We start from the raw sequence: 26,417 nt of genomic DNA, 5'->3' as shown, positions 1-26,417 counted from the left end.
TTACTCCAATCTTCAGTGTCCCTTCAGAAATCATTCTAATGCTGCCTAATTTGCTGCTTAATTATCAGTTATTATTTGTGATCAATTATTAATAATGGTTTTATTATTGGTATAATGGTTCTCAGTTAAAGAACAGCATTTATTTGAAATAATTACTTTGTAATAAGTGTAAATAATATCTTTACTGTCACAAATCAATTTAATCAAAGTCCCTTTTTGTATTCTATAATCTTTGATTTAATGCAACATTGTTGATTAAAAATATTAATTTATATTTTTGAATCTTACCCAAGACTGAATGGTATCACATTTTCCACAAAAATATGAAGCAGCACAACAGTTTTCAACATTCATAATAATCAGAAATGTTTCTTGAGCAACAATCAGCATATTAGAATGATTTCTGAAGGAAACTGAAGACTGGAGAAATGATGCTGGAAATTCAGCTTTGATCACAGCAATCAATTATATTTTACTTTATAGTCGCATAGAAGACAGCTGTTTTAAATTGTATTAATTTTTTTACTCTTTTCCACAATTGGAGCTCTATTCCTTAAAATGAAATTTTGCTCCTGCAAAAGGACAAATACTGTATATAACCAATAGAAAGGCCCCTTAAAAAAGTCAGCATTCTGCACTATTCAAGTCTTCTAGACAATACCAGAGCATTGTGTCATATGGACTGATAATATTGGTATTTAACTTTAGTGATATTAAACGGTCCCTCCTAAAAATTCTTTAAAACTCTTTACTATTTGCCATATACACCAGAAAAGACAAATTATAATGTCAAGATGCCACTCATTTATGGTGTGGTGCGGACCAGGTTTGGTGGGCCGCTCTGTGCCAAAAAGTCCAGGGCAACTTTTTGGCCCCAGTCTACCCCTGTGAGGGGGTACGAAATTCTAAAAAAACTGAGGATTGCTTTACGGCAGCAAATTCACATGTACTGTTAAATATGAGCAATATCCCACTTGTAGCTATGTGATATTGCTCTATAATATATCAGCATGTGCAGTTATAGATCGATAACACATGGCTAGGAGTGTGATATTGCATTTATAAAACAGTTCGATGGCACAAGTGTATGAATAAATAAAAAACAAAAATGGAGTCTCTTAATAAAAACAAACAAATAAACAAAAACTTTTGTGTGTGGAACTACTTCCTTGACAGTTTAACAGATGCCCCCAAACCTCCGTTATTCATTTGAAAACATCATTTTGGAACTAGTAACAAAGCATCTTACAAGGTGTTGTTGAAAGATTAAATAATGTCCTTGTTTACAAAAAATAAATACATAAATAAAACTGTATTCGTTTTCTCACCTTCATAGTTCTAATCCCATAAAACACAAATATAAAAGACAAAACCTGAGAGATGTCTGTCACTCCATTGAAAGTCCAGGTAACCAAAACATCCAAAAAAAGACATAAAGGTGAATTCAAATGAATAAAGCAGTTTAATCCAAGTATGCGTGTTAAATATTGTTTAGGTGTAAATAAAAGTCTCAATTAAATTCATCATATAAAGCACTCATGTTTCTTTAAAGGATCAGGATCTTTTAAGTTACCTGGACTTGGGACAACATAAGGGTGAGTAAACAATGACAGAATTCTTGAGAATTTGATTGAACTTTAAATGGAAACAGTCCTTTCGCAGATTTATGTTATAGTATGTCTCAGTTCCGACGTACTGTCTTATTATAGACTTATCACCAGCAATGTACATAGTTTAGAAATATACATGCTGGTAAAATTATGTTATATTGCAATGCAGACTCAGAGTAAATAAATAATAAAAAAGAAAGTGTAAAACAATAAACTTATGCTCTTACAAGTAATTTTTTTAATTGAGTCAACATAAATAGTTTGAATATGCAATTTGTTGCTGAATTAGTCCCTTATATGATGCTCATTAGAAATCTATCAATATAAAATGGGACTTGTCAGTACACTTGCTGGCTAAGAAGGCCTAAATCATAAGATTTATATCATTAAACATTCAACACTGTCTCGATTAGAGGTCTCACAGCGACAGCGGGAAAAAATTGTAGTACGATGCTGTGATGTTCACGATCTGCTCCATTCCTTGAGAGTGCACCTCCTTGTAATCAGTATGTCTGTCATGGCTGAGACTCTTGCTCTTACATACTCACAGTTTAAACCATTCACATGTCTTTTTCATGAGTTTAACCTTCAAGCAAAATAACTCCATTACCTATGTAAATTTTTATTGGACTGTCCCTGGCAGAAAGTAAGACATACACCTCTAGTATTTGCATGAGTGTGCTGACACTTGTGCTTGATGAAACAGCTATCAGATACCGTGCAGCCGCGAGTATGTGTGTGTCAGAGAAAGTGTAGGAATGCAGCCTTGGCAATGTCCTTGACTTGCTGAGAAGCTCGCTACAAAGAACAAGAATATTCCAGCACAGCCAGCATGGGACCAAATGAAAATCCCATACTTTCCCAAGGGAAGAACTCTTAACAAGCACACTTAGAGATAATGTTGGGTTTTAGCTAAGAAACATAGTAAACTAGATAGCTGGTCAAAACAGTGATAACAGAACTATGACAACAATAATAAGTCAAGGAGACAGACTGCAGTTTTTCAACTGTAACAGTGTGATTTAGAAAGGAGTTATTTCACTGCTTTGGAATACTTTATTCTGATTGGTCAGTTGTGGCATTCAGCAGTCAGATATACACTCACCTAAAGGATTATTAGGAACACCTGTTCAGTTTCCCATTAATGCAATTATCTAATCAACCAATCACATGGCAGTTGCTTCAATGTATTTAGGGGTGTGGTCCTGGTCAAGACAATCTCCTGAACTCCAAACTGAATGTCAGAATGGGAAAGAAAGGTGATTTAAGCAATTTTGAGCGTGGCATGGTTGTTGGTGCCAGACAGGCCGGTCTGAGTATTTCACAATCTGCTCAGTTACTGGGATTTTCACACACAACCATCTCTAGGGTTTACAAAGAATGGTGTGAAAAGGGAAAAACATCCAGTATGCGGCAGTCCTGTGGGCGAAAATGCCTTGTTGATGCTAGAGGTCAGAGGAGAATGGGCCGACTGATTCAAGCTGATAGAAGAGCAACTTTGACTGAAATAACCACTCGTTACAACCGAGGTATGCAGCAAATCATTTGTGAAGCCACAACATGCACAACCTTGAGGCGGATGGGCTACAACAGCAGAAGACCCCACCGGGTACCACTCATCTCCACTACAAATAGGAAAAAGAGGCTACAATTTGCACGAGCTCACCAAAATTGGACGGTTGAAGACTGGAAAAATGTTGCCTGGTCTGATGAGTCTCGATTTCTGTTGAGACATTCAGATGGTAGAGTCAGAATTTGGCGTAAACAGAATGAGAACATGGATGCATCATGCCTTGTTACCACTGTGCAGGCTGCTGGTGGTGGTGTAATGGTGTGGGGGATGTTTTCTTGGCACACTTTAGGCCCATTAGTGCCAATTGGGCATCGTTTAAATGCCACGGCCTACCTGAGCATTGTTTCTGACCATGTCCATCCCTTTATGACCACCATGTACACATCCTCTGATGGCTACTTCCAGCAGGATAATGCACCATGTCACAAAGCTCGAATCATTTCAAATTGGTTTCTTGAACATGACAATGAGTTCACTGTACAAAAATGGCCCCCACAGTCACCAGATCTCAACCCAATAGAGCATCTTTGGGATGTGGTGGAACGGGAGCTTCGTGCCCTGGATGTGCATCCCACAAATTTCCATCAACTGCAAGATGCTATCCTATCAATATGGGCCAACATTTCTAAAGAATGCTTTCAGCGCCTTGTTGAATCAGTGCCACGTAGAATTAAGGCAGTTCTGAAGGCGAAAGGGGGTCAAACACAGTATTAGTATGGTGTTCCTAATAATCCTTTAGGTGAGTGTTTAATATTCACCACATATATATAATATAATATATACAGTGGGAAAAAAATAATTTGATCCCCTGGTGATTTTGTACGTTTGCCCACTGACAAAGAAATGATCAGTCTATAATTTTTATGGTAGGTTTATTTGAACAGTGAGAGACAGAATAACAACAAAACAAAAAAATCCAGAAAAACGCATTTAAAAAAAGTTATAAATTGATTTGCATTTTAATGAATGAAATATGTATTTGATCCCCTATCAATCAGCAAGATTTCTGGCTCCCAGGTGTCTTTTATTCAGGTAAGGAGCTGAGATTAGGAGCACTCTCTTAAAGGGAGTGCTCCTAATCTCATTTTGTTACCTGTATAAAAGACACCTGTCCACAGAAGCAATCAATCAATCAATCAGATTTCAAACTCTCCACCATGGCCAAGACCAAAGAGCTGTGCAAAGATGTCAGGGACAAGATTGTAGACCTACACAAGGCTGGAATGGGCTACAAGACCATCGCCAAGCAGCTTGGTGAGAAGGTGACAACAGTTTGTGCGATTATTCATAAATGGAAGAAACTCCCCCTTGTACTGGGGCGTAATGCAAGATCTCACCTCGTGGAGTTTCAATGATCATGAGAACGGAGAGGAATCAGCCTAGAACTACATGGGAGGATCTTGTCAGTGATCTCAAGGCAACTGGGACCATAGTCACCAAGAAAACAATTGGTAACACACTACGCCGTGAAGGACTGAAATCCTGCAGCGCCCGCAAGGTCTCCCTGCTCACGAAAGCACACGTACAGGCCCGTCTGAAGTTTGCCAGTGATTCATAGGAGAACTGGGTGAAAGTGTTGTGGTCAGATGAGACCAAACTCCAGCTCTTTGGCATCAACTCAACTCGCCGAGTTTGGATGAGGAGGAGGAATGCTGCCTATGACCCCAAGAACATCATCCCCTCCGTCAAACATGGAGGTGGAAACATTATGCTTTGGGGGTGTTTTTCTGCTAAGGGGACAGGACAACTGCACCGCATCTGCTCCGTAGACTGGTAGGGTTAGGGTTAGAATAAGTTGACATGTACTTGCGAAGTTACTTATAGTAAGTAGAATGTCTGTTGGGAAACCATCACAGTAAAGAGTTAGCAGATATTAAGCAGATGGTCTACTACTACTCTAATGAGAGTAAGTTGACGTGTAGGTGCAAAGTTACTTATAGTCAACAGAATGCTCAAAAGGGACCATCAAAATAAAGTGTTACCCTTTTTTTAAATGAGTTTTTCTGGATTTTTTTGTTGTTATTCTGTCTCTCACTGTTCAAATAAACCTACCATTAAAATTATAGGCTGATCATTTCTTTGTCAGTGGGCAAACCTATATATATATATATATATATATATATATATATATATATATATATATATATATGAAGCCTATAGCAAAAAGAATACTGCAACAGCACTACAGTGATGATTTCTTAAAGAAATTAATACCTTTATTTAGCAAGGATGCATTAAATTAATCAAAAGTGAACGAAAATACATTTCTAACATTACAAAATGTCTTATTTAAATAAATTCTGTTCTTTACTTTCTATTCATAAAAGAATCCTGACTAAAATGTTTCATGGTTTCCACAAAAACATTAAGCAGCACAGCACTGATGATAAGAAATGTCTCTTGAGCAGCAAATCAGCATATTACAATCATTTCTGAAGTATCATGTGACACTGAAAACTGGAGTAATGATCCTGAAAATTCAGCTTTGCCATTACAGGAATAAATTATATTTAAAATAAAAAAGTAGAAAACAGTTTAAATTGTAATATATAATATTTTTCACATTATAACCTTTTTTTACTGTGTTTTTGATCAAATAAATGCAGCCTTGGTGAGCAGAAGAAACTTAAAAAAAACATTTAAAAACTCTTACTGACCTCAAACGTTTGAATAGTTGTGTAAAATTTCTAGTCAAACCAATGTTTCATTTAAACATTAAATGTACTTGTTGAGTAGCTGTGTAATTAAGCCAGATAACTACTCAAAGTCAGTCCAAAGAGCCATAAAGTTACCTGTCTGACATTGTTCTATTGGTGTATATCCAGTTTAGAGGACAGCGAGCAAAGTGGGATTATAACAAAAGATAAAAGATGATCCCCAGTGATGAATTGGATGTCAGTTGGCACATCCTGGCCCGTTTAACTTTCGCAGAGTTGATCCATCTCCTCTCGAGTTTTGGAGGCTGCTCAAAATACAGCGCCAGAGAACTAGAGCAGAGTGAAAAATGTTCAGGAACTGTACTATTAGACACCAGAAACCCTCCAGCGGCTAAACCGAAATTAGAAGCCTCATTGTGACCGAGACTACACCCTATTTTAATTCTCTATGGAGTTAATTAGGCCAGCGTGGTTACAACACTATTATACATAATGGTTCCACAGTACTATTCTCAGGTGGTTTTGTGAAAACAGGGGTGTGTGGGAAAAAGATAGCAGATAAATCCTCACACACGACAAATTCTTTTTATTTTATACTTGAGGGAAAGTCAGATTGTGATGTAATAGCATTGTAATAATAGTAATAAAAGCATAATAGCACGGTGTAATAATTTTCTATGCATATAGACATTTTATATTTCACATAGACTGACGTAACTGCATTTAAAAATATATATTTTGTGCAAAAGTATACAAAAATATATTAGATAGATAGATACTTTATTTGTCATTTCTATGTGTTGCATAGAAATGAGATTGTGTTTCACACGTCCACAGCTTACAGTTCAGTGCATACATATAAATAAATTCAATAAAATTATTTAAAATACTAAAACATAAATATTCTAGTAAAATTATTTAAAATGCTCTAATTACCAGACACAGAAACAGTTTCTTCCCTCAGGCAATCCATCTCATGAACACTTGACAATAAACGCGGAACACACAACTATTATACATTATTTATCCACCACACTTACTTATTTTGATTTTTTATAATTTCAAATTTGCACATATCAGACCTGTACATACATAATTGTCTATATTATATATTGTGTTTTTGCTGTTTTGTACATTGCCTATTTGTATATTATTCTTTTATTATCTGTGTCCTGTTGCTGTCTTTCTGTCGCACTGTGGAGCTTCTGTCACTAAACAAATTCCTCGTAAGTGTAAGCATACTTGGCCAATAAAGCTTATTCTGAGTCTGATTCTGATTGTGTGTCTGTATAAGATGTTTTTTTTGTTTTGTTTGTTTTTTCATTATGATTATTATTATGTCTAGATTGTGGTACTTAAATAACTGGAAGCTATAGCCTAGTGGTTAATACATAATATAGTCTACAGTATAAATAATAAAATATATTCCATAATATGAACAGAAACCATTTTATATGTCTATGCTCCTTTTCATATAATGAACAGGTTAATGGTTAATGCATATTTTGACACAGTGAACTGTGGTGTCATATGTGTGACACAAGTTTGAGCCCGGTTCATTTTGTATTCATCCGTATTATATCTTGTCTTTTCTCTACTAGGCTATGCCTGTCAATAAAACATTAAGGGTTGCTATTCAAAACCCCAGTACAGTCAATTCATGAACTGGAGAGGGACTGGGATCTCCCATCACTATCATGCCCTTGAGCAGCCTAGGGTTGCCCCAGGGTGACTGTCCATATAGTAAAAGTACTGCAAATCTATTAAATATGTTAAAAGTATGAAAATAAGCCCTTCCTGCTGCATGTAATTAAAACCTAATAATGTGACTGCTGTCATTTTATTCAGTAAAAAATAATTGGGTGAGGGCTAATACAACCCAGCAGTTTTTCTATGAATGTATTAACTTAAGAATAGGTCAGATACATTAGGAGGATGTATCTGCTATCCAGGCAGAAAGGGATCGACCGCCTAGAATTTGATTGCATTGCTACTCTTACAAAGTAGCTGTACATTTTCTGGTGCTTTAATGGATTTTGGTGTTTGCTGATTAGCCCACCATCCTCGTGTTACCTCCAAGCAGCATATGCCCACAGTACAGAGCATCTCCAGAATCTTCTTCCGTTAAACATCGTGAATCATCTCTGCTTTGGTCCGAGGACGTGATCAGCATTTGGCATAATATGAACTTGTAGTTTTACTTTTAGATGTAAATATATTAAAGGTAGCATTTGTATTAAATCAGATTTATTTGCGAATCGAAATGTAGCACATGTACACTGGTTTTAGATAAATTGACTCGCTATCTCTGTTGTACCACTAGCTACCCCAAATAAAAAAATACTATAAAAAGGCAAAAAAGCAGTGTTTGTCAAGACCACTGGAGAGTTAAAAACGTTGTGCAGCAGCGCCATCTGCTGTCTTGACAATGCTCCTTTTCCCTAACACCATGTAGAAAGCTCAAAACAAAATGTCCCCGCTATCTAAATCACTAATCACTAAATTTAGCCAATTTAATAGTATTTGGGAGCCTATATCTATGTTTGGAGTACTTTGAGTGTACCTTTCCGTTTGATGGGAATATAGCGCTAGAAATCACTCTAGGAATATTATTTAAGACATAAAACAATGAGAATGATTGGTTTTAAACAAATTTGTGAACTAAAAAGTTAAACTTGAAGCTTAATTATGAACTATTCCTATGCCAGGTGATTTTACAGCATGTAAATTGTGTGGAAATATGCTTTCTTCATAACATTTTCATAATTTAAAAAAGTCTACATTTGCAAGATTCAATCAGGTTTATTAAATATCACAACTAATCTCTCATGTAAGGATCCCAATTGAAAATGGATTTCTGTTTCTGTGAAGGCGTACAGCAGTTTTAAAATAGACCTAATAGCTGTCATACACCCTAAAAGATAGCTTAATTGAAAATGCGAAAGGAAAAAGGCAGGAACCTTTACAAAAGAACCTTTATTTAGAGACGTTTACATTCAGTTAGCTTTAGCAAAAAGGTCCAGTATCCATATTGCACTCAAAAGATTAAGGTTTTCTTTTCGGCAAATCCCTTTTACATGCATCTAGACATAAATGACCCTCATTTAGTACAGTTCATCGGTCCTCTCAGAATGTAGGCCTACTCATAAACGTTCATGTTTGTCTGTCATTCCATATACAGCACCACAGAATGTGGAGTCAGACATTAAACCAGGAGAAACATCACACTTATTCACGCCAGCTTTATCACCACACAGCTAACGTTTGGCATCTTAACGAACGTGCCAAAGAACTTTTGGCAACATGAAAAAACACTCTCGAGAACAAGAAGAGGCAACACAACTAAGCACACATATAACTCTTTACAGTGTCGAAGCTTGTTTCTTCATCCTTTTGACTACATTCACAGGCACACAGCATTGCAGGTGGGCCAAAAGAAGCCTGCAGCAGAGGTCTGATTTATGGGAACTGCAGAGTTGCTACACAGAGTGGCAAAGGTGCCACCTGATGAGATTGATGACAGGAACAGACATGTTTTTTTGGCTTGGACTAGGGTACTAGTACCCCTGGGTAAAGTTATAGCCAGTCTTTGAGTGGAAGCTGGAGCCTGAAGCAGTAAAACTGTAGGCAGCATAGGCGACCACAGAGCCCAACATCAGTCCAGACATGTAGGACACAGTCATTATGTTCCCTGTGGGGGAAAAAAAAATCACATGAACTCAAGTTAATGACTGCATCTCTAGAGAAGCGATTATAAATGCATCCTTCTGAAGGTTTAGGCTTACATACAAGCACCTGTTCATCTGCAAAGACTTGTGCATTTATACTCTATGAATCTAATGGTGATAGATTTACCTGCTAGTTCCCTCTGCTCAGGTGCCACCTTGCCTGCGGCATGAATCATGGGAACACTGCCAAAATAGCCATTAGTGATGCCCATGAGGAGAGAGAAGATGCAAGGCCATGCTGGGTGGCTAAAGGTGGGCTTCTGAGCTGGATACACACACATGATGAACAGAGGGATGAAAACTACTCGCACACATGAGCAGAAGAGAAGACGAGTCCCGTTCCATTCATACGGCACGGCTGCCACGATCTAGACACAAAGGAGAGACAAAGTTGGGTGTCAAATTACTTCAAAGAATGTAGAAGTTGACATATAATCCGTAATGTCATAATGTCAGTGAACATACTTTGCCCACAAAGTCAGATATGTTGAAGATGGCCATGATCAGGATGGGCAGCCATTCCCCCAGTGTGACATTCCTGATCTCCGACTCCAGTCCAGGAAAAAGACACAGCGTGATAAAGTAAGTGACAGCAATAGACAGCATGTAGGTCCAGATCACACGGGCAACCACATATCGATGTAGGATCATGTCTGCAACAGAAGGGGTCACTGCTTGATTAACCAATAACATGACTTAAAAAAAATTATAATAATACTTTACCTCAGGAAGGATGTATCAAAAACAACTTTAAAGACTTTCATACTGTTACAAAAGTCAATTTCACATGAATGTTTTCTTTAGAAATTTCAATTCATCAAAGAAAAAATGTATCGTGGGTTCCACAAACATAATGAGAATGAGAAATATTTCTTAAGCAGCAAATCAGCATATCAACCATATCATTGTTTTTTGGCCATAACATGAAAATTATTACTGATTTATTATCATCAGCTAGAATTGTAATATTGATGCACTGCTAAACCATAATTTCTTTGTTAATAAGGAATAATATAGAAAATACTGTATTATAAATGAGATCACACCTTTGATGCCTGGCCAGCTCTGTTTAATCTTTGGTTTGGGCACATCAAATCTTACGTAAGTGTTTCCTCCAGCAAAATCTGTGCAGCCGTCTCCAGCTGGGGAAGAGCCGACTGCGCCATTACCCTTGAAAACAAACAGAACATCTGAACAATTCATACTCAATACATTATATATCCGTTTAGGACAGTGGAGTGACTATCAATGTTTTTTTTTCAGTTCAATACAGCAAAAACCTTGCATTTTTTGATGTAACAAAAAAAAAACCCACATCAGAAGCAGTGACCATATCAAGCAGGTCACTGCGACTTTGTAAGAGCGTGCTTTGCATTCAGATATTATAATGCTTTTCTTGATGAACTAGCATTTCTGCAGGGCCTGCTTGAGGAGAGCCATTACTTGATTAAGTGTCTGGCTGAGTTAGTAAAACCACTCTCCTTAATTTGCTGAGAATAAAACAAGAGCATTCGGGTCTCACGGAAGCACAGACGAGGAACTGCTCAGGGAAAATACACCCTCAGAGTATCGTAAGCCACACATAAGCTCCAGGATAAACTAGCATTCAATAAATAAAAAATAAACAGGCAACAATGAACAATAAGAACCTTTATGATACATAAATATCACATTCTGAGGTATTTTGTCTTTGCTAGATTAAATTCCAGTCCTTAGTCCCAAAATGACTTTTTTGGGGTTCTCATAAATTGGGTAAACTTCTATAGTGGGTAATTTTTCCCAATAGCAAAAGAAAAAAATCCATGGTAGAATTTCTATGACTGTGGTAACCTTTGAATTCGTGGACGAAGATGAAGAAATCTTGAGAGGAGGAATGGCTGAGTGCTTAGTCTCTCAGCCACAGGAAAAACATGAGGTTTATCTGAAGTGCTTTCATATATTACTCCACCCAAACTGTCTGTGTTTGAGTGAGCACTTAAATCACGCTCTCCCTGTGTCCTTCTCAGGGCCGCTGAGAGCACAGTCATGGAGAGCACTGACCAGCATAAATGAAATCGAGTTATGGGAGAATTTAGTGAAAACACAGCTGTGTAACTAAAACAGTCTTTTCACAGTCCAGCTAAATGAAAGAGCTTTACAATTTGACATTCCAATGAATTTCATCACACATTTCCAACAGAGCAGGATAATGTGACTGATTTACTTCATTACAAATGGATTTCTAAACCATATAGCAAGAAAAAAAATGTTGTTTAATTTACACAGCATTTTTGAGGTCTGCAAAAACTGACTACACATGTTGGTATGTATGAGTATGTATCAAGTATGAGACAGCTAGATCACTTTTAGCTACTATTCTAGACACCCTAATAACATATGACTGGGTAACTTGGTAACACTTTAGTATAAGGAACAATTCTCACTATTAACTAGTTGCTTATTAGCATGCCTATTATTTACATATTGGCTCTTTAGTACTTATAAAGCACATATTCTGCATGACTATATCCTAATCTACAGCCTTAATCCTGCCCAATAACTACCTTACTAACTATTAATAAGCAGCAAATTAGGAGTTTACTGAGGCAAAAGTCATTGTTAATGGTTTGTTAATAGCAAGAATTGAACCTTAAAATAAAGTGTGAGCGGTAACTCTTGTACAGCTCATCTTTGGATACGTGTGCTCAATTTCTATTTTGGATATTTGTCAGGTATAGATTTCAATGTTTTACCTTTGGTCCAGACTTTCAATGTTAGAATAATTAGTGTACTTGATTACGAGGAGACAATGGCATGGAAGAGCATGCTTAAAATGAAAATTCACTGAAATGTATTACTATTTAAATAAAATATCTACATATTATTTGTGTATTATTTATTTTCATATTTATATATTGTACAATTGCATTTTTATATTTTTTAAAACTACAACAATTATGGATTATATATTTTATGTTTGTATATTATATGATTAACAATAATAATAGTAATGTTTAATAAATACAATAACATTTTTAGAATTGTATTTATATTGTGCATCATTGCAAATCAAGCTGTAATTTTGTCAAATTATGTAAAAAGAGAGAAATTGTTATTTAACTGTATGCATCAGAATTCATAAAATACTTTCATTCTTCTGCCAAACACATTTTACACACAACATATTTTAGATTGTTGACATTTTTGAAATGATGAGAAAATGACATTTGTTTCTTCAGAAAAACATTGTAATCACTATTGGAGATATGCCCTTCTCAAATTTGGCATGCAAAACTTACAAATCTTACTTCTTCTGTAATGACATCATGGTGGACCTGGTACTGGGTCCCGTTTTGTGAGTGGTCTTTGGCGTGGGACAGGCCCTGTCGTGCCAGACCCGTGTAGTACTGGACAAAGCGTGTCCTTCGCACCAGGACGTGCAGGACAAAACACAGTAGCACCATACAGATGGAAATGACAAAGAAGATGATGGTGTTCTTCCTCTCGTTTTTGATCAGCAGTTTGGTGAAGATACGACTGAGTGAAATGATCACTCCTGCCGTGCCTATACAGAAAAAACAAACGAAGAATGAGAGTCTTGTTTTTGCATTTGACCCAAACATGGATTTTCATGACCACATGTGATAACAAAAAGCCTCTTACTCTCTCCAGTCATCACACCCTGTGTGTAGCGCTTGGGAAGCATCCCCATGTAGCCATAGAAACTGGACTGCTGCACTAGAGATGCAATAGGATGAAAAACTGTTATGGCTGGAAATGGTTGACAACACAATGTGAGCCTGAAAAAAGGACAGTCACTCCCAACATGATTCTGCAGTCATTATGGGTTTGGAAAGAAAAGTATGAACAAATACCTGTACATCCAAAGGCCACAGTACCCATAGACATCAGATTGATGACGTATGACTGCTTCGTGGTGAACCTCTCCAGCCACAAATCAAAAATGGTGACAAAAAGCAGAGGTCCAAGTGCAAAGAGGTAACCTACAAGAGACGAACTTGGATGTAAACAAATTTGAGATAGCACAACTAAAGGCTGGAATTCACTACACAACTTTTAAAATCTAAACAGATTTTTAAAACCCTTGGCATCATACACTTACAGACTTTGTAAATAGTGTCACTGGGCATCATACACTAAACTGAGGACTGAGGATCACACACTACCTTTAAACGATTTTAAAGTCGTTCCGATCACAACAAACACACACAGAAATGTGCACCTTGTTGCTTGGAGACAAACAACATGTTTTCTAAAATTGGCTGCAAATATCAAACATGTTTGATCTCCTCTGACTGGATGGAATCAAAGTCTGAAGCTAAAAAATCATAGTCTGTGACTTAATCATTCACTACTTGATTTTCTATGAAATCTGTACTTATCCAAACTGTAAATTCACGAGTTTGTGTGCCCATATACAGTAATTTTGGATCATAGTGTCTCGCATCACTTGTCACGTGACCACCAACCCCCCCCCCCATATTTCTCAGCCCCTCCTTGCTCGAAATACATTCCTGCGGCTATGGAAAGAAATGAAAAGTAACACTAAATTTAACATGAAAATTTTAAAGCCTGAAATAGTATTTACTTTTGAAAAAAAAAATTGTGTGTTTGCAAACAATATCGTATAATATTTGATTATATTATAGAACTTGGTCTATTTCAGAGGGTTTTGGAAGGTATAGCTTTCCCTAAAATCATTTACTCACCCTCATGTCGTTCACCCCCATGACATTTTCTTCTATGGGATGTAAAAGAAGATATTTTATAAAATGTCTCCGTGTTTTTGTCCTTATAATATAACCCATAATGGGATCCAAAACAACACTGGACTCCACGGACTAACATTGTACGGAAAATATATTTTCAGTGATGATCTTTTCCACAGACAAAAGAAAGCCATATACAGGTCAGCATGAGGGTGAGTAAATGATGACAGAATTGTTATTTTTGGGTTAAATATCGCTTTAAAGCATTAAATTGACATATTTTCCCCTGTATGCTGCTTTTCACATCACAGTACTTGATGGTTGCTAGTAAAGGGTTTGGAGCTGTGTGTGTTTTTGTGTGTCATCAGTCAATCGGTATTGTCGTGGTGTAATTTTCCTGTGTTTATCTGCTGTTTGGGTTATATGTAAGCCATCCTCTTAGTGCGTATTCAGCAGTATTTGGTGAGTGTTATTCCTCAGGTTGAGATGAGTGATGCAGCTGTCAGACTGGACTGTCGCCCCTCCTCCCTCTCCCCTCAGGCCAGCAGCTCTGTCAGGTCAATCAGCGGCCTCCTCCCCCATCCCTTTGTGCTTAACTGTCTGTCTGCTCTAAATAAACACACTCACCCACAGTGATCCTGGTGTGCAGGCTCAGCATCTCCACCAGGACATTGTTTAGGATCACAGCTACTAGGGCCACAAGTATATATGTTAAACCCATGTCAAACACAATGGCTGTTCCTGAAAGACACAGAAGACAAAGAGGAATTTTTTTATTACTATCATACAGGAACCATAAGTAACACTCAATCAAACTGATATTTGACATCTTTCATACAAACACAAATGTCAAAACTGATTATCTTTATACAATGAAAGTGCATGATGATCACTGGTCAAGTTCAGGTTTGCTTTAAAAAAGGCATTATATATATATATATATATATATATATATATATAAATTATTGTTGTTGTTGTTGTACATATGTAGAGTATTTAGAGTTTAGATTTTGTAGATTTTTTTTTAAAGAAATCAATATTTTTATTCAGCAATGATGCATTAAATTGATCAAAACTGACAGTAAAAATTTCCACAAAAATAATAAGCAACAGGAGCCTTTTCAACACTGATAATAAAAAGTTTCTTGAGCACGAAGTCACTCAATGAGAATGATTTCTGAATTTTTGCAAATATATTAAAATACAAAACTGTTATTAAATTGTAAAAGTATTTCAAAATATTATTCATTATACATATATAAAGTATATATTTGATTTTTATTTTAAAAATTGCAGCCATAAGCATAAGAGACATCTTTAAAAACATTTAAAAATCTTATTTATTTACACACACACACACACTTATATACAATACATATTAAAAAATAAATATTATAATGAGCAATTCACTATGAAAACACAAGTATAACATTTTAAAACTCATGAACATTAACAGAAATTGTACTGATATTTTAATCATATTTAATAATATTATTATTTACACTGAATTTTTGATCAAATAAATGTAGACTTGATGAGCGTAAGAGACGTCTTTAAAAGCACTATCTATCTATCTATCTATCTATCTATCTATCTATCTATCTATCTATCTATCTATCTATCTATCTATCTATCTATCTATCTATCTCTCTCTCTCTGTATATATATATATATATATATATATATATACACACACATATCAAAATAAAACATTATAATGAACAATTCTGGCAAGCACCATGAAAACACATAACATTTTATAAAACTCACAATCATTACCAGAAATTTAAACCATATTTTGTTTCATGTAATTGCTACTGAAAGTGTAGATAAATATAATGAGGTACCTTCAAATTTATGATGCAGGTAGTCAACATCTGTGATGAAGCTATTGTAAGGCAGCAGGAAGCCCACTCCAGCCAGGAGCATGGCAAAATAGATCCCATGGTAACGGTCATCTGGTATAGGTTCTTCAAACGCTATGCACAGAAATCACACACATTTGCATTCACAAACGAGTGAGAGTTATAATCAAAAGTACTGTCTGTGCTTTATTTGTATGACATTTCAAAATATGTGCGTTTTACATATTTGTCTCTCAGCATGTGTGCTGTCTCTTTGAAGTATATATTTATGCATATGTATGAGACATTTGACATTTTGCTCTCTCTCTCTCTTTCTGGATGAGGAACTGATTGATGGAACCACTTCTGTGCCTCTTGCTGGCTTCCTAATGGTTTTACAGCTTTAGTCCTTTAACACTACATGCCTAATTTAAGAGATGGAAGCAATGAAATCATTACTAAAAATGTAAAACATACATTTGACCAAAAGTAGAATATATATCTATATGCTAGCCTAGCAAACTCTGAAGATCAGTGTGTATGTTCTCCTGCTCCACAGATTTAATAAGCATGATCTTTGTAACCAGGCAACATGAGGGAACAGCAGACTCTCCAGCTAACATGATTACACATAGCTAGTACATGCCAAGTATTTTAACCTTTTAAACCAAGGCGAGTCTTTGCCAAACCAAAATCTGTAGTATTACACATTGTTCGAGCACAACACATATGAAATAGTGACTTAAATGATATTTTGTAGTTACACATTATATGCAGCAGAGACTCACCAGGTTCAGAAAGGGCCAGCACTCCTTTATCTGAGATGTCTTTCACCTGACAGTCCTCTTCCTCCAGCTGATAGCTCTCGAAACTGAAGCTCATCACCACATTGCCCTCGGGAGTCTGGCCAGGGGTGGCCTGTTTACGTCTCTCGACTCCTTTTGAGCCCATAGTCCCTCTTTTGGGCTGGAATATCTGAAAAGGCCTTCTTTAAGTGTCAGAAATATTATCTGAAAGAGGATGCAAATTGAGAATGTGTGTGACAAATCAGCAAATTAGAAATTAGAACACTGAAGCTTTGCAATCACAGGAACAAATTCAATTTTAAACACTAAAATTGAAAAGAATTGTTTTAAATACAATTATTTTATTTAAATAAAAATAATAGTTACACTTTATTTTAAGGTGTCTTTGTTACAGTGTAATTATACATATAAGTACTGAGGAATATTAATTATACATGTACTTACTATATATGGTTAGGGTTTGGCTTGGGGTTACTTGCATGTAATTATGCATAATCTATTGTTATTGTAATAGTAAGTAAGTACATGTAAGATGTATAACAAGGACACCATAAAATAAAGTGTTACCAAAATATATATATTTTTTTAAATATATATCATTTATATTTCATATTATTCAAATATATTCATAATTGTTTAAATTGAGCATTTATTAATATAGTGTCAAGTCAATAACAACACCCAGTAATTACCTTACTCACATGAGATAATGTCAGTCCTAACAATCCATGTTTTAATTTGCATGTATCTCTGATGTTCATACAGTTCAATAAACTCACTATAAGCATTATGGCAAATTTGAGTTTTTCCATATTATTCTAGTTCACTGAGATGAAAGGGGCCTGTGATGTCAAATTGGCTCTAGTGACTAAACAGTGAAGTGTATTAAAAGCATGTGAAGAGCAGCCTCAAGCCACTTTCTGTTAAATCAGCTGTGCCATATGACATTTCACTTTTGGCTATATGCTCTATGCCTTTGTGCAAGTAATGTCCTTTTTTACTTTATTTGCGTACGCATATGTGTGCATCATTAGTAATGTATTGTCAAGGGATATATTGCATCCCTGTGTGATCTTTTTTAGGAAAAAACAATCAGACAATCTAAATAAATCTATATTCTTAATGCAAATCAGGCGCTTCCAGAGAGAAGAGTCTTAGCCAAGATGCCACTGTTGGACATGCTATTGAAATTTTCCTCATCTTGGAAATCTGCCAATGCGTCCTTTGAAGAGGCTGGGGCTGGCAATGCACGACTGGTTCAAAAGAAAAGCAATCTTTGATATCAGTGTTACGTCACTGACTAGAGAGCTGTTGTGCACATTTTGTGCCTTATCCAACCGTGTTGCATTGTGATGATTAAAACCAAATGGAATAGCTAATTTACTTGAAACCAAACACACAGACATACTGTGCAACAACATATTCACAAAGCTGTCAAGTAGCCCATATTATCACAGTGGCTGATGTTGTTTAACTAAGATACTGTATGTAAACAGTGCTGAGACATGGAAATAAAAAGCACACCCGCTGAACCATGAAGATGTGTCACTCATATTACTCTGCTTATTTATTACTGTCATTTTCTATATAATATGCACTAGAAAAAAAGTAAATATATTTAAAAATATATTATAAAATATAATAACATGTATGAAGGCTTTCTAAAAATGATGCAGAGATCCAATGATACAGAAGAATGGGCTGATGAATGCAGATGAAGGATGTAAGAGGAACAATAAGAGGACCTGATACTCGCGATGATTATGATATAGTGCAGTTGTGTGTTTAACATAAGTAAAAACTAAATCTGTGTGGAAAATGTTAGTGAAAAAACAACCCTGTAAGACGGAATAAGTCTAAATCCAACTGATGTGCGAAAACTTCCGTATGAAAAAGCTAACTAATCATGTAAAAACTATTTAATTAGCTGTGGACCAAAAAGCAGCTGTATACATGTCAACACGCATTTTAGAGGGAATTTAACCCCTTTCGTCTTTTCAAAACACACCACTCTCACATAATGTTATCTGCTATCTGTAGGCTGCTTTGTTGCTCTCACAGGACTTGTTATAGCTAGTCATACGATCAAATCGCAGCATATATTTCCATTTTTGATCTAGCAGCGCTCGTGCATCATTTTAAAGAGACAAAAGCGATACAGTCATCCGAAACACAACAGGTTAAATCTTACCCCCGAACAATTAAATGTGTATTTCCTCCCTCAGTCGCATGTTACTCCGGGTAACCACAGCCCTTCTTTACATATAAAGCATTTTCATCATAGGTGCGGTGTTGTTTGGGTTCTCCGGTGTAAATATCCTCCTGCACAAGGTGAAGAGGCATTGTCCCTCCTCCCTCCTCCCTCCCACACAGCGCGTCTGCAGGCAACACGCTTTCATTATCACTTTAAAGGAAACCTGCATTAGTGCACTTCATGATGGATAATAAATGCAAAACTAATCAACGATTACAGTGTCACAAATTAAATATTTGAGAAAAACCTAAAACAAATAGTTACATAGGCCTATGGGATAGGCTGCTTGATTCTGATTGGTCAGTTGCGGAATTCCGCTTTCATTCTAAAGAAAATAAAGTTTAACAAAAGTAGCCTAAAGGGCTTTACATTGTTACGAATATCTCTATTTCACTTTACTCTTTTGAACTTTTGTTTAATCACAGAAACCTGAAAAATATCACAGCTTCTACTAATTATTAAGCATCACAACTGTTTTCAACACTGATAATAATCAGAAATGTTTCTTGAGCAGCAAGCCAGCATATTATAATGATTTCTGAAGGATCATGACGTGACACTGAAGACTGGAGGAATGATGCTGAAAATTCAGCTTTGCCATCACAGGAAAAAAAATACATTTAGGCTTTATTCGAACAGAAAACTATTATTTTAAATTGTAATAATATATCACAATATTACTGATTTCAAATAAATGAAGCTTCGGTGAGAATAAGAGACATCTGTCAAAAAACATAAAAATACCTTACTGATGCCAGTATGCGTTATAGGGGTTTATGATTGACATTGTGGCCTGAGGTCTGATTTAATAAACTTGAAGCACTGCATGCACCATTGATATTTGGTCTATGACATTAGTCTCAATCAATACTCTTTGGAAAAAATAATACATTGGCTAGAGATTGGAACAAGTGGAATCCAGTGCAAACATTTGTAGAAGTATAGTTAATTTTGTCATTATTAAAACTTCTTGACATCTTTTGGATAATCAGTGCATTGTACTCCTCAATAAATGGTTGGGCAACATTCAGCCTTGAACTTGATTTTGCATTAAATGTCCAGACAGCATTCTTGAGAAAGATCAAAGCTCAATAGCAACTCTCAGTGATGAAGGAGCATATGATAGATTGCTTTATTTGCATTTCAGAGAAATCAATGGGACACCTTTGTATTTTGAATGCATAGCGGCAAGGTCTACATACAGGTGCATGCATAATGCTGCTGTTATATAAATGGCATCACTTATCGAGTGAGAAGGCAACAAAAACAAGGTGAACATGCAGTGTTTATCTGTCAAATGACCTGCCAAGGCAACAATGCCCTATAGAGGGTCCTCTGTGTGAAGGAGAAATGGACTTTCTGTTTCCCATTTATGATAAATAGCATATCACACACTCATTCTGTAACTATGTAAAAGAAAATGTCAGCTTTATGCTTTTCTTTTGAGGCATTCTATTCAATCAATATTAAGAAAGGTCACCAAATATAGACATAAGGATGCTTTATTATTTAGCATTTGCCAATGAAAAAAATACACGTTGTGCATGGCTGAGCTCAGAAAAAATTTCATCCCAATCTAATTTAGAAACGGGAACTGGAAAATCCTGTTTTTATATGCTAGTAATGAATCCCTTAATGATGTTCCACTTTTATTTGTACTTCACAAGTTCACCCTTACATCTAATCTGATAGAAAATAATAAGCAGTTTGGCATGCTGTCCTGGGGATGGCTCCGAGCTCAGAATATAGCCAAACCCAGAGAACTCCCCCTATCCCTAATATGGGATGAAAATAGATTAGGAGTGAGGAGTAGATGTGGAGGAGGGATCCCGGAAAACTGTCGTAGGACAGAGGTAGGTATAGGCTGCATATGTATACATATTGTGCTAGTTAGGATGGCTAGTTAAACGAGTTACAGCTGTGCCAAATTGGTTGACTGATCACTTCCCACTCATGTTTTGCTGTCCAGGTTAGTGTAATACAACCATTTTTTCTAGCTCTGCCATTCAACAATGTAAGGTTGCTGTCTTGTTTCCGTTCAGAATGATTGATTTAGGATATCTTGAATCTTTAAAAAAACCAAAACAAACTAACATATGGCCAATGTTCTGTTTGGCTGATTGATATTGATGAGGAAGCAAATCAATATCATTCAATCGATGAATCATCAGCTTATATATTTGTTTTCGCAGCAGCATTTCTAAGCACAAGGAACTGGCTAAATGAATCCATCTTACATGAGTTAAATGAGTCCGTTCTTAGTCTGGATGTTCTATTTACCCAGAGGGAATTTAATTTCCTTCCCAATGTCATTTGCCCAGAAGGCCTCTGCATGTGCTTGTGTATTCAGAAAGCTGACTGGGCTGTTTCAGTACCTCCTCTATCACCTGCTTTGTTTTGCTATACTGTGCGGATAGAAAATGACTCAAAGTCATTTGCCCAAAGGCATTTCATACATTTTGAGCCAACTGGTAATGGCAGTCTTTATGTGCGTGTAATTTGACAGGATGGATGTTATTTGTATATTTTACATATTATATTTAAGGCGTCTATTTCAGTTTTTTTTTAATACATGGCATAACAATCTTGTAAAGGCTATAAATCATATTAAAACAAGTCATTCATAGTCAAATCCACATTCTCATATATTCACCCAGTGACAAAGATATAGTGTTTATAATTCCTGACATAATTATCTGTAATGTCAAGTATGTACAAGTGCACTCAGTATTTTGTCCTCATTAAAAGGTTTTAATTATAAAGAAATAATAACAAAATACAGGATTACCCTAAAAGCTTTAGCTGACAAGGTCCTGAGATTATCTATGAGCCTTCCAGCTGAGTTTTGAGTTGATCTCTTTTTATTCAGTTAAGTGCTACTATTAGGGCTGCTGTTTCAGCATATGTTGCTGCGGGAGACGAGTGATGAACCAAATCATGCAGGAACAAGTTCCAGACCTGTTGGAGAGTAATGAGATATGGCTCAAAAAACACTGGCCTATCATTAATCGTGTCTACTGCTGGGGTTTGTAGCATATCGTTCAGCTACATACTTCCTTGACAAACTGGAGGAAATGTTCTCATAACATGCTGTGGAGCAACTGCTATAATAAATCAATGTAAGTTTTACAGATTCAAGTTGTTATTCCAAACATTATTCAAAAGGAATACAAGCCCCAAATATAGTGCAACCCTGCGACCTCATATGAGGACATTATGTTTTAGTGAATTTCTCTGAGAATACATGTCACAGTTTTAAGTCTGGATGTCCTGTACAAAGCACATTCAGGGCTTTTCAGAGATGCTAAATGATTGGATGTCTCACCATGACTTCTCCTTGGTCTTCAAAAATGTCTGATATTAATTTAATGACACTCTTATGGAAATATTTTGTAATTATCATTTAATTCTGTCTAATGTTTAAACTGTGTGTCATAAAACAACATCTCAGGAAAATGTTATAAATGTTATCGGGTTTCAAATCAAAATATGACTTTCTGTTATGAAACAGGATGTTGATTTCATGCATGTCCTCATGGTATATCAAATCATCCTGTTATTACATAGTTGAGAATCATCTTTATACAAAGTTTGGTAAAAAAAAAAAAAAAAAACAATCCTGAAAACTAAAAATGTATTGGTGATTTTAAAAATCAATTGTTTTTGCCTATGCATGTTCATTCAAGTCTTTTTTTCTTTTCTTTTTTTAAGAAATTGAGTCCCGATGTCCTCTACCGAGGACATAGCATAACTTATTAATTAAATTTCATTTTTAAATTTACATTTTTTTAATGCAATGTAAAGACATGAAAAAAAAAAAATCTAAAACTTTTTTCTCGGGTCTCAGGAGGTTAATGGATGAATTATGAAGCTGAAATGCAGATGTAAATCTGATATATAAACAGTGCTTGAATGTGTGTGTGTGTGTGTGTGTGTGTGTGTGTGTGTGTGTGTGTGTGAGTAACTGTTTACATAAAGTGAAATAAATTAAGAAATGAGAATTATTATCTGTTCCTAGACCTAACAGGGAACATTGTCAGAACTTTGGCTAACATTCCAGCCAAGTTCTTTCAATTTTAGTTCAAAGTTATCTGATCTTTAATAATGTTAGCATTTATACATCATTCATGGAACCCTTTTTATTTTTTTCTGAAGCATTGTAGTTGGATGTTTGACTAACATTTTTAAATGTTACTACTTGTTTTAGATTGTTTAGAGAACATTCAAAAGTAAAATTGTTAAAACGTACGGATAAAAAAAGAATCCACATAACGCAAGAAAAAAAAAAAAAAAACAACATTTCAAATACTGGACATTTTGAACGTTCAGAGAACATTCAGAAATAACATTTTCATAATGTAATGGGAACATTACCAAAACATTCTTACATATTTTTGTTAGCTGGGATAGTGCTTTCTGAGTATCTTATAGTCTTATTTGCAATATATTGCATTATGTCTCATTATCTAAACGTTAAATCTCATTATGATATCAGGAGGTGGCCTCCAAACAGACCTGTGCCCCAGGGCCTCGCAGGACCATAATCCATCCTGGATTTGAAGGAAGCTGACTTCAACAGAACAGCATAAACACTGCAGGGAATTACAACATTGGTTGAATTTAAATCATTTCCCTAGAATTGGAATTAGGCATGAGGGTGTTAAGGAGTCTAACAGCCTCAGGGAAAATGTTTCAGAGTCTAATAGAGTTAGTCTGTGTACTATAATATCATTTGTGAGATTGTGGGAGGGTGAAGCGTTTACAGGAGGTAACGTTTATTGTACCGTAGGCCTTGTGCATGCAATATTAAGTCTTTATAACAATTATTTTCTGTATATGTAATGAGATTGGATATTGCAAATTAAAAATCATTATGCTATACATGTTAATTCCCATCATGACAGTTATTGCAGATATGAATGCATAATGCAAAACATAATAGCCTCTCGTCTCTGCCAGACAGATTTTTGATATATTGTCAAAAGCAATTTGCTTGTGAGACATGCAATGAGGAAGAATTTCTTGGACACACTTCAAGGCCTTAACTTTGTTAATACAATCAGTGTAAACTGATCTTCCTTGACTGCTCTTATAAGATTAAAATCAAGGGCTGTGTCCCGAATGCAATACTAGCACACTGAATGCTGCACTCTATGCACTGTATTTTGCTTTTAAATAGTGAATTGAACAGTATTATTTCACAATGTTTGTCATTTTGCATCGTTAAAAATATTATAACAGTTAAATGAAACTAAAACCATAAAAACCTTTTAACTAAAATAAAATATTTTTAAAAAACAAAACATATTTTATTTCAGCTTGTTACTTGGTAAAATGTAAGATTTCTCATTTTGATTTTGTTTAACTACTATGTACTAAAATAACTAAAACTGAAATAAAATCTATTCAGACTCATTTAAAAAATCTAAAACTACTATAAATGACAGAAACACACAACAAAATAAGCACGACTGAAACTAATGTTAAATTAAAATAGAATATCTAAAAATAAAAACAAATTCAAAATATAAAATAAAATATAGTATCTCAATGATACTAAAATAACTCTGGATATTACTTGTGGGTTAACCATCAAATAGCAGGTCAAGTTAAATGCATTGCATTGTGGGATACAGTACTTCATGCAGTAAGGTCAACATTATACTGTTTGTTTTGGCAAATGCAGTAGTATCATATAGAAAACATACTAGTATACATATGATGCAGAAATAGTATGAGTAGTATGGTAGTATTCAATATGGAACACAAGCAAATAATTCAATAAAAAAGCAGCCGTTTTATTGCATTAAAAAATAACAAAAAATGCATAAGTCAAGTGAGGAAAGATGGAATCCACTGGCACACAGGGAATTTAAATATTCTCTATCCTTCACACGGCAGATAAATGAGCGAGAACAATAACATTCTTTCCATTACATCATTCTCCTAATCACGAGGATTATTAACTTATTCCATTAGAGTGTGGAATTGAGACTGGCCTGATCTTCCATCTGTTAGCAGACATTACGGATGAACTAATAAACCTGTTTCTCTGAAAACGTAGATTAGAAATAATATTATTATAAAATTTGATAACCCCACTATGAAAGAATAATATTTGCGGAGTAAACATATGGCCAGTCAAAATCAGAGCAGATATGTGAATAATGAAAATCAATATAATGTAACTGCACGCTGGACGGTATAACTCCTGAAAGACTATGAACTGATGTCTCCTTTGATGTGACTGCTCCACCATCTTAATTAAAATCTCAAAATTAGAATTCTGCCTGGGATTGTTATGGCAGAGCGGAGTAATGAATGGTACTTATGCCTTTAACCTCCTGTCTAATGCATCTACCGCAGTGAATCAGGCAGCTGTGTGTCTCTCATACATTCTAATGAGATCACACGACAGCCTCTTCTCTTTCTCATTTATTTAATGTTACAGAATTGTTTGTTTTGCACCAGCATTTTGATTGCAAAAAATACCTACACTGTAAAAAGTGATAAATTGACTTAACTTAAAAAAATTGAGGAAACCCGTTGCCTTAAAATTATCAAGTAAATAATAATAATAATAATAAAAAAAATAAGTTAAGTGAACCTGGCAATTCACTTAACTTAATTTTTTAATTTGTTATTTACTTGATAATTTTAAGGCAACAGGTTTCCTCAATTTTTTTAAATTAAGTAAACATCACTTTTTACAGTGTACCATTCATTTGTTGTAGCCTATAATTATTTTCCCTAATAAATACACATATAGTCATTTTGATTATGCAGTCTACATTTACATTTAGAGTGGTGGCCAAAATTATTAGACCACTAGTATTTTCACCAGCTAAAAATGGATTTAGTCAGTTATTTCTATCTTTTGCTGATGCTTCAAGAATCCTATACCTGCAAAGCTACAGTACTGTTAAAAGTTTTAGGCACTCGTGTAAAAATGATGTAAAATGAGGATGCTGTCAAAAATAATGTCATAGATAGATATTCTTTATCGATTAACTTCTATCAACTAAATTAAATCAACATTTGGGAAGGTAAGGTTAGGTAGGTTTCTTGAAGCATCTTGAAGACGTTGCCACGGTTCTTCTGGATTTAATCTGTCTCAGTTTGTTCTGTTTCTTCATGATATTCCAGACAGACTGGATGATGATGTGTGGAGCACTGGCTGTTGTTAGACTCCTTGTGCAAACAAAAGTCTCACTGGATTATTACAATTAATGGCAA

At 35.4% G+C, this 26,417-nt stretch overlaps 1 protein-coding gene across 2 annotated transcripts; it reads right to left on the bottom strand.

The window, feature by feature from the left end:
- Positions 1 to 8,797: 8,797 nt before the first annotated feature.
- On the bottom strand, positions 8,798 to 19,278 carry LOC306869146 (equilibrative nucleoside transporter 4). 2 transcript variants are annotated; one of them, XM_079415773.1, is made up of 11 exons: positions 19,119 to 19,278; positions 16,910 to 17,131; positions 16,125 to 16,256; positions 14,905 to 15,018; positions 13,423 to 13,551; positions 13,211 to 13,285; positions 12,847 to 13,112; positions 10,615 to 10,738; positions 10,034 to 10,221; positions 9,696 to 9,936; positions 8,798 to 9,531 (listed from the first exon to the last, which is right to left on the bottom strand). In XM_079415773.1, exons 2-11 carry the CDS (start codon positions 17,070 to 17,072, stop codon positions 9,398 to 9,400), a joined length of 1,566 nt encoding a protein of 521 aa, XP_079271899.1. In that variant the 5' UTR covers positions 17,073 to 17,131; positions 19,119 to 19,278; the 3' UTR covers positions 8,798 to 9,397. The 2 variants fall into 2 exon arrangements, with proteins under 2 accessions (XP_079271899.1, XP_079271900.1); XM_079415774.1 differs by having other exon boundaries at positions 12,856 to 13,112.
- Positions 19,279 to 26,417: the final 7,139 nt, after the last annotated feature.

This window comes from Barbus barbus (genome assembly GCF_936440315.1).
Source record: "Barbus barbus genome assembly, chromosome: 4".
Taxonomy (NCBI): Eukaryota; Metazoa; Chordata; class Actinopteri; order Cypriniformes; family Cyprinidae; genus Barbus; species Barbus barbus.
The sequence above is the reverse complement of the archived record's forward strand: the minus strand, read 5'-3'. Positions and strand labels throughout refer to the sequence as shown.

What these genes read in the sequence shown, in the direction of transcription:
- LOC306869146 (XM_079415773.1), bottom strand. Translation starts at nt 17,072, where the DNA reads ATGGGCTCAAAAGGAGTCGAGAGACGTAAACAGGCCACCCCTGGCCAG. An exon ending in TTACAGAAGAAGTAAGATTT is followed by an intron (nt 10,739 to 12,846) that starts GTAAGTTTTGCA and finishes TTTGTTTTCAAG; the next exon opens with GGTAATGGCGCAGTCGGCTC. An exon ending in TGAGCAGAGGGAACTAGCAG is followed by an intron (nt 9,532 to 9,695) that starts GTAAATCTATCA and finishes TTTCCCCCACAG; the next exon opens with GGAACATAATGACTGTGTCC.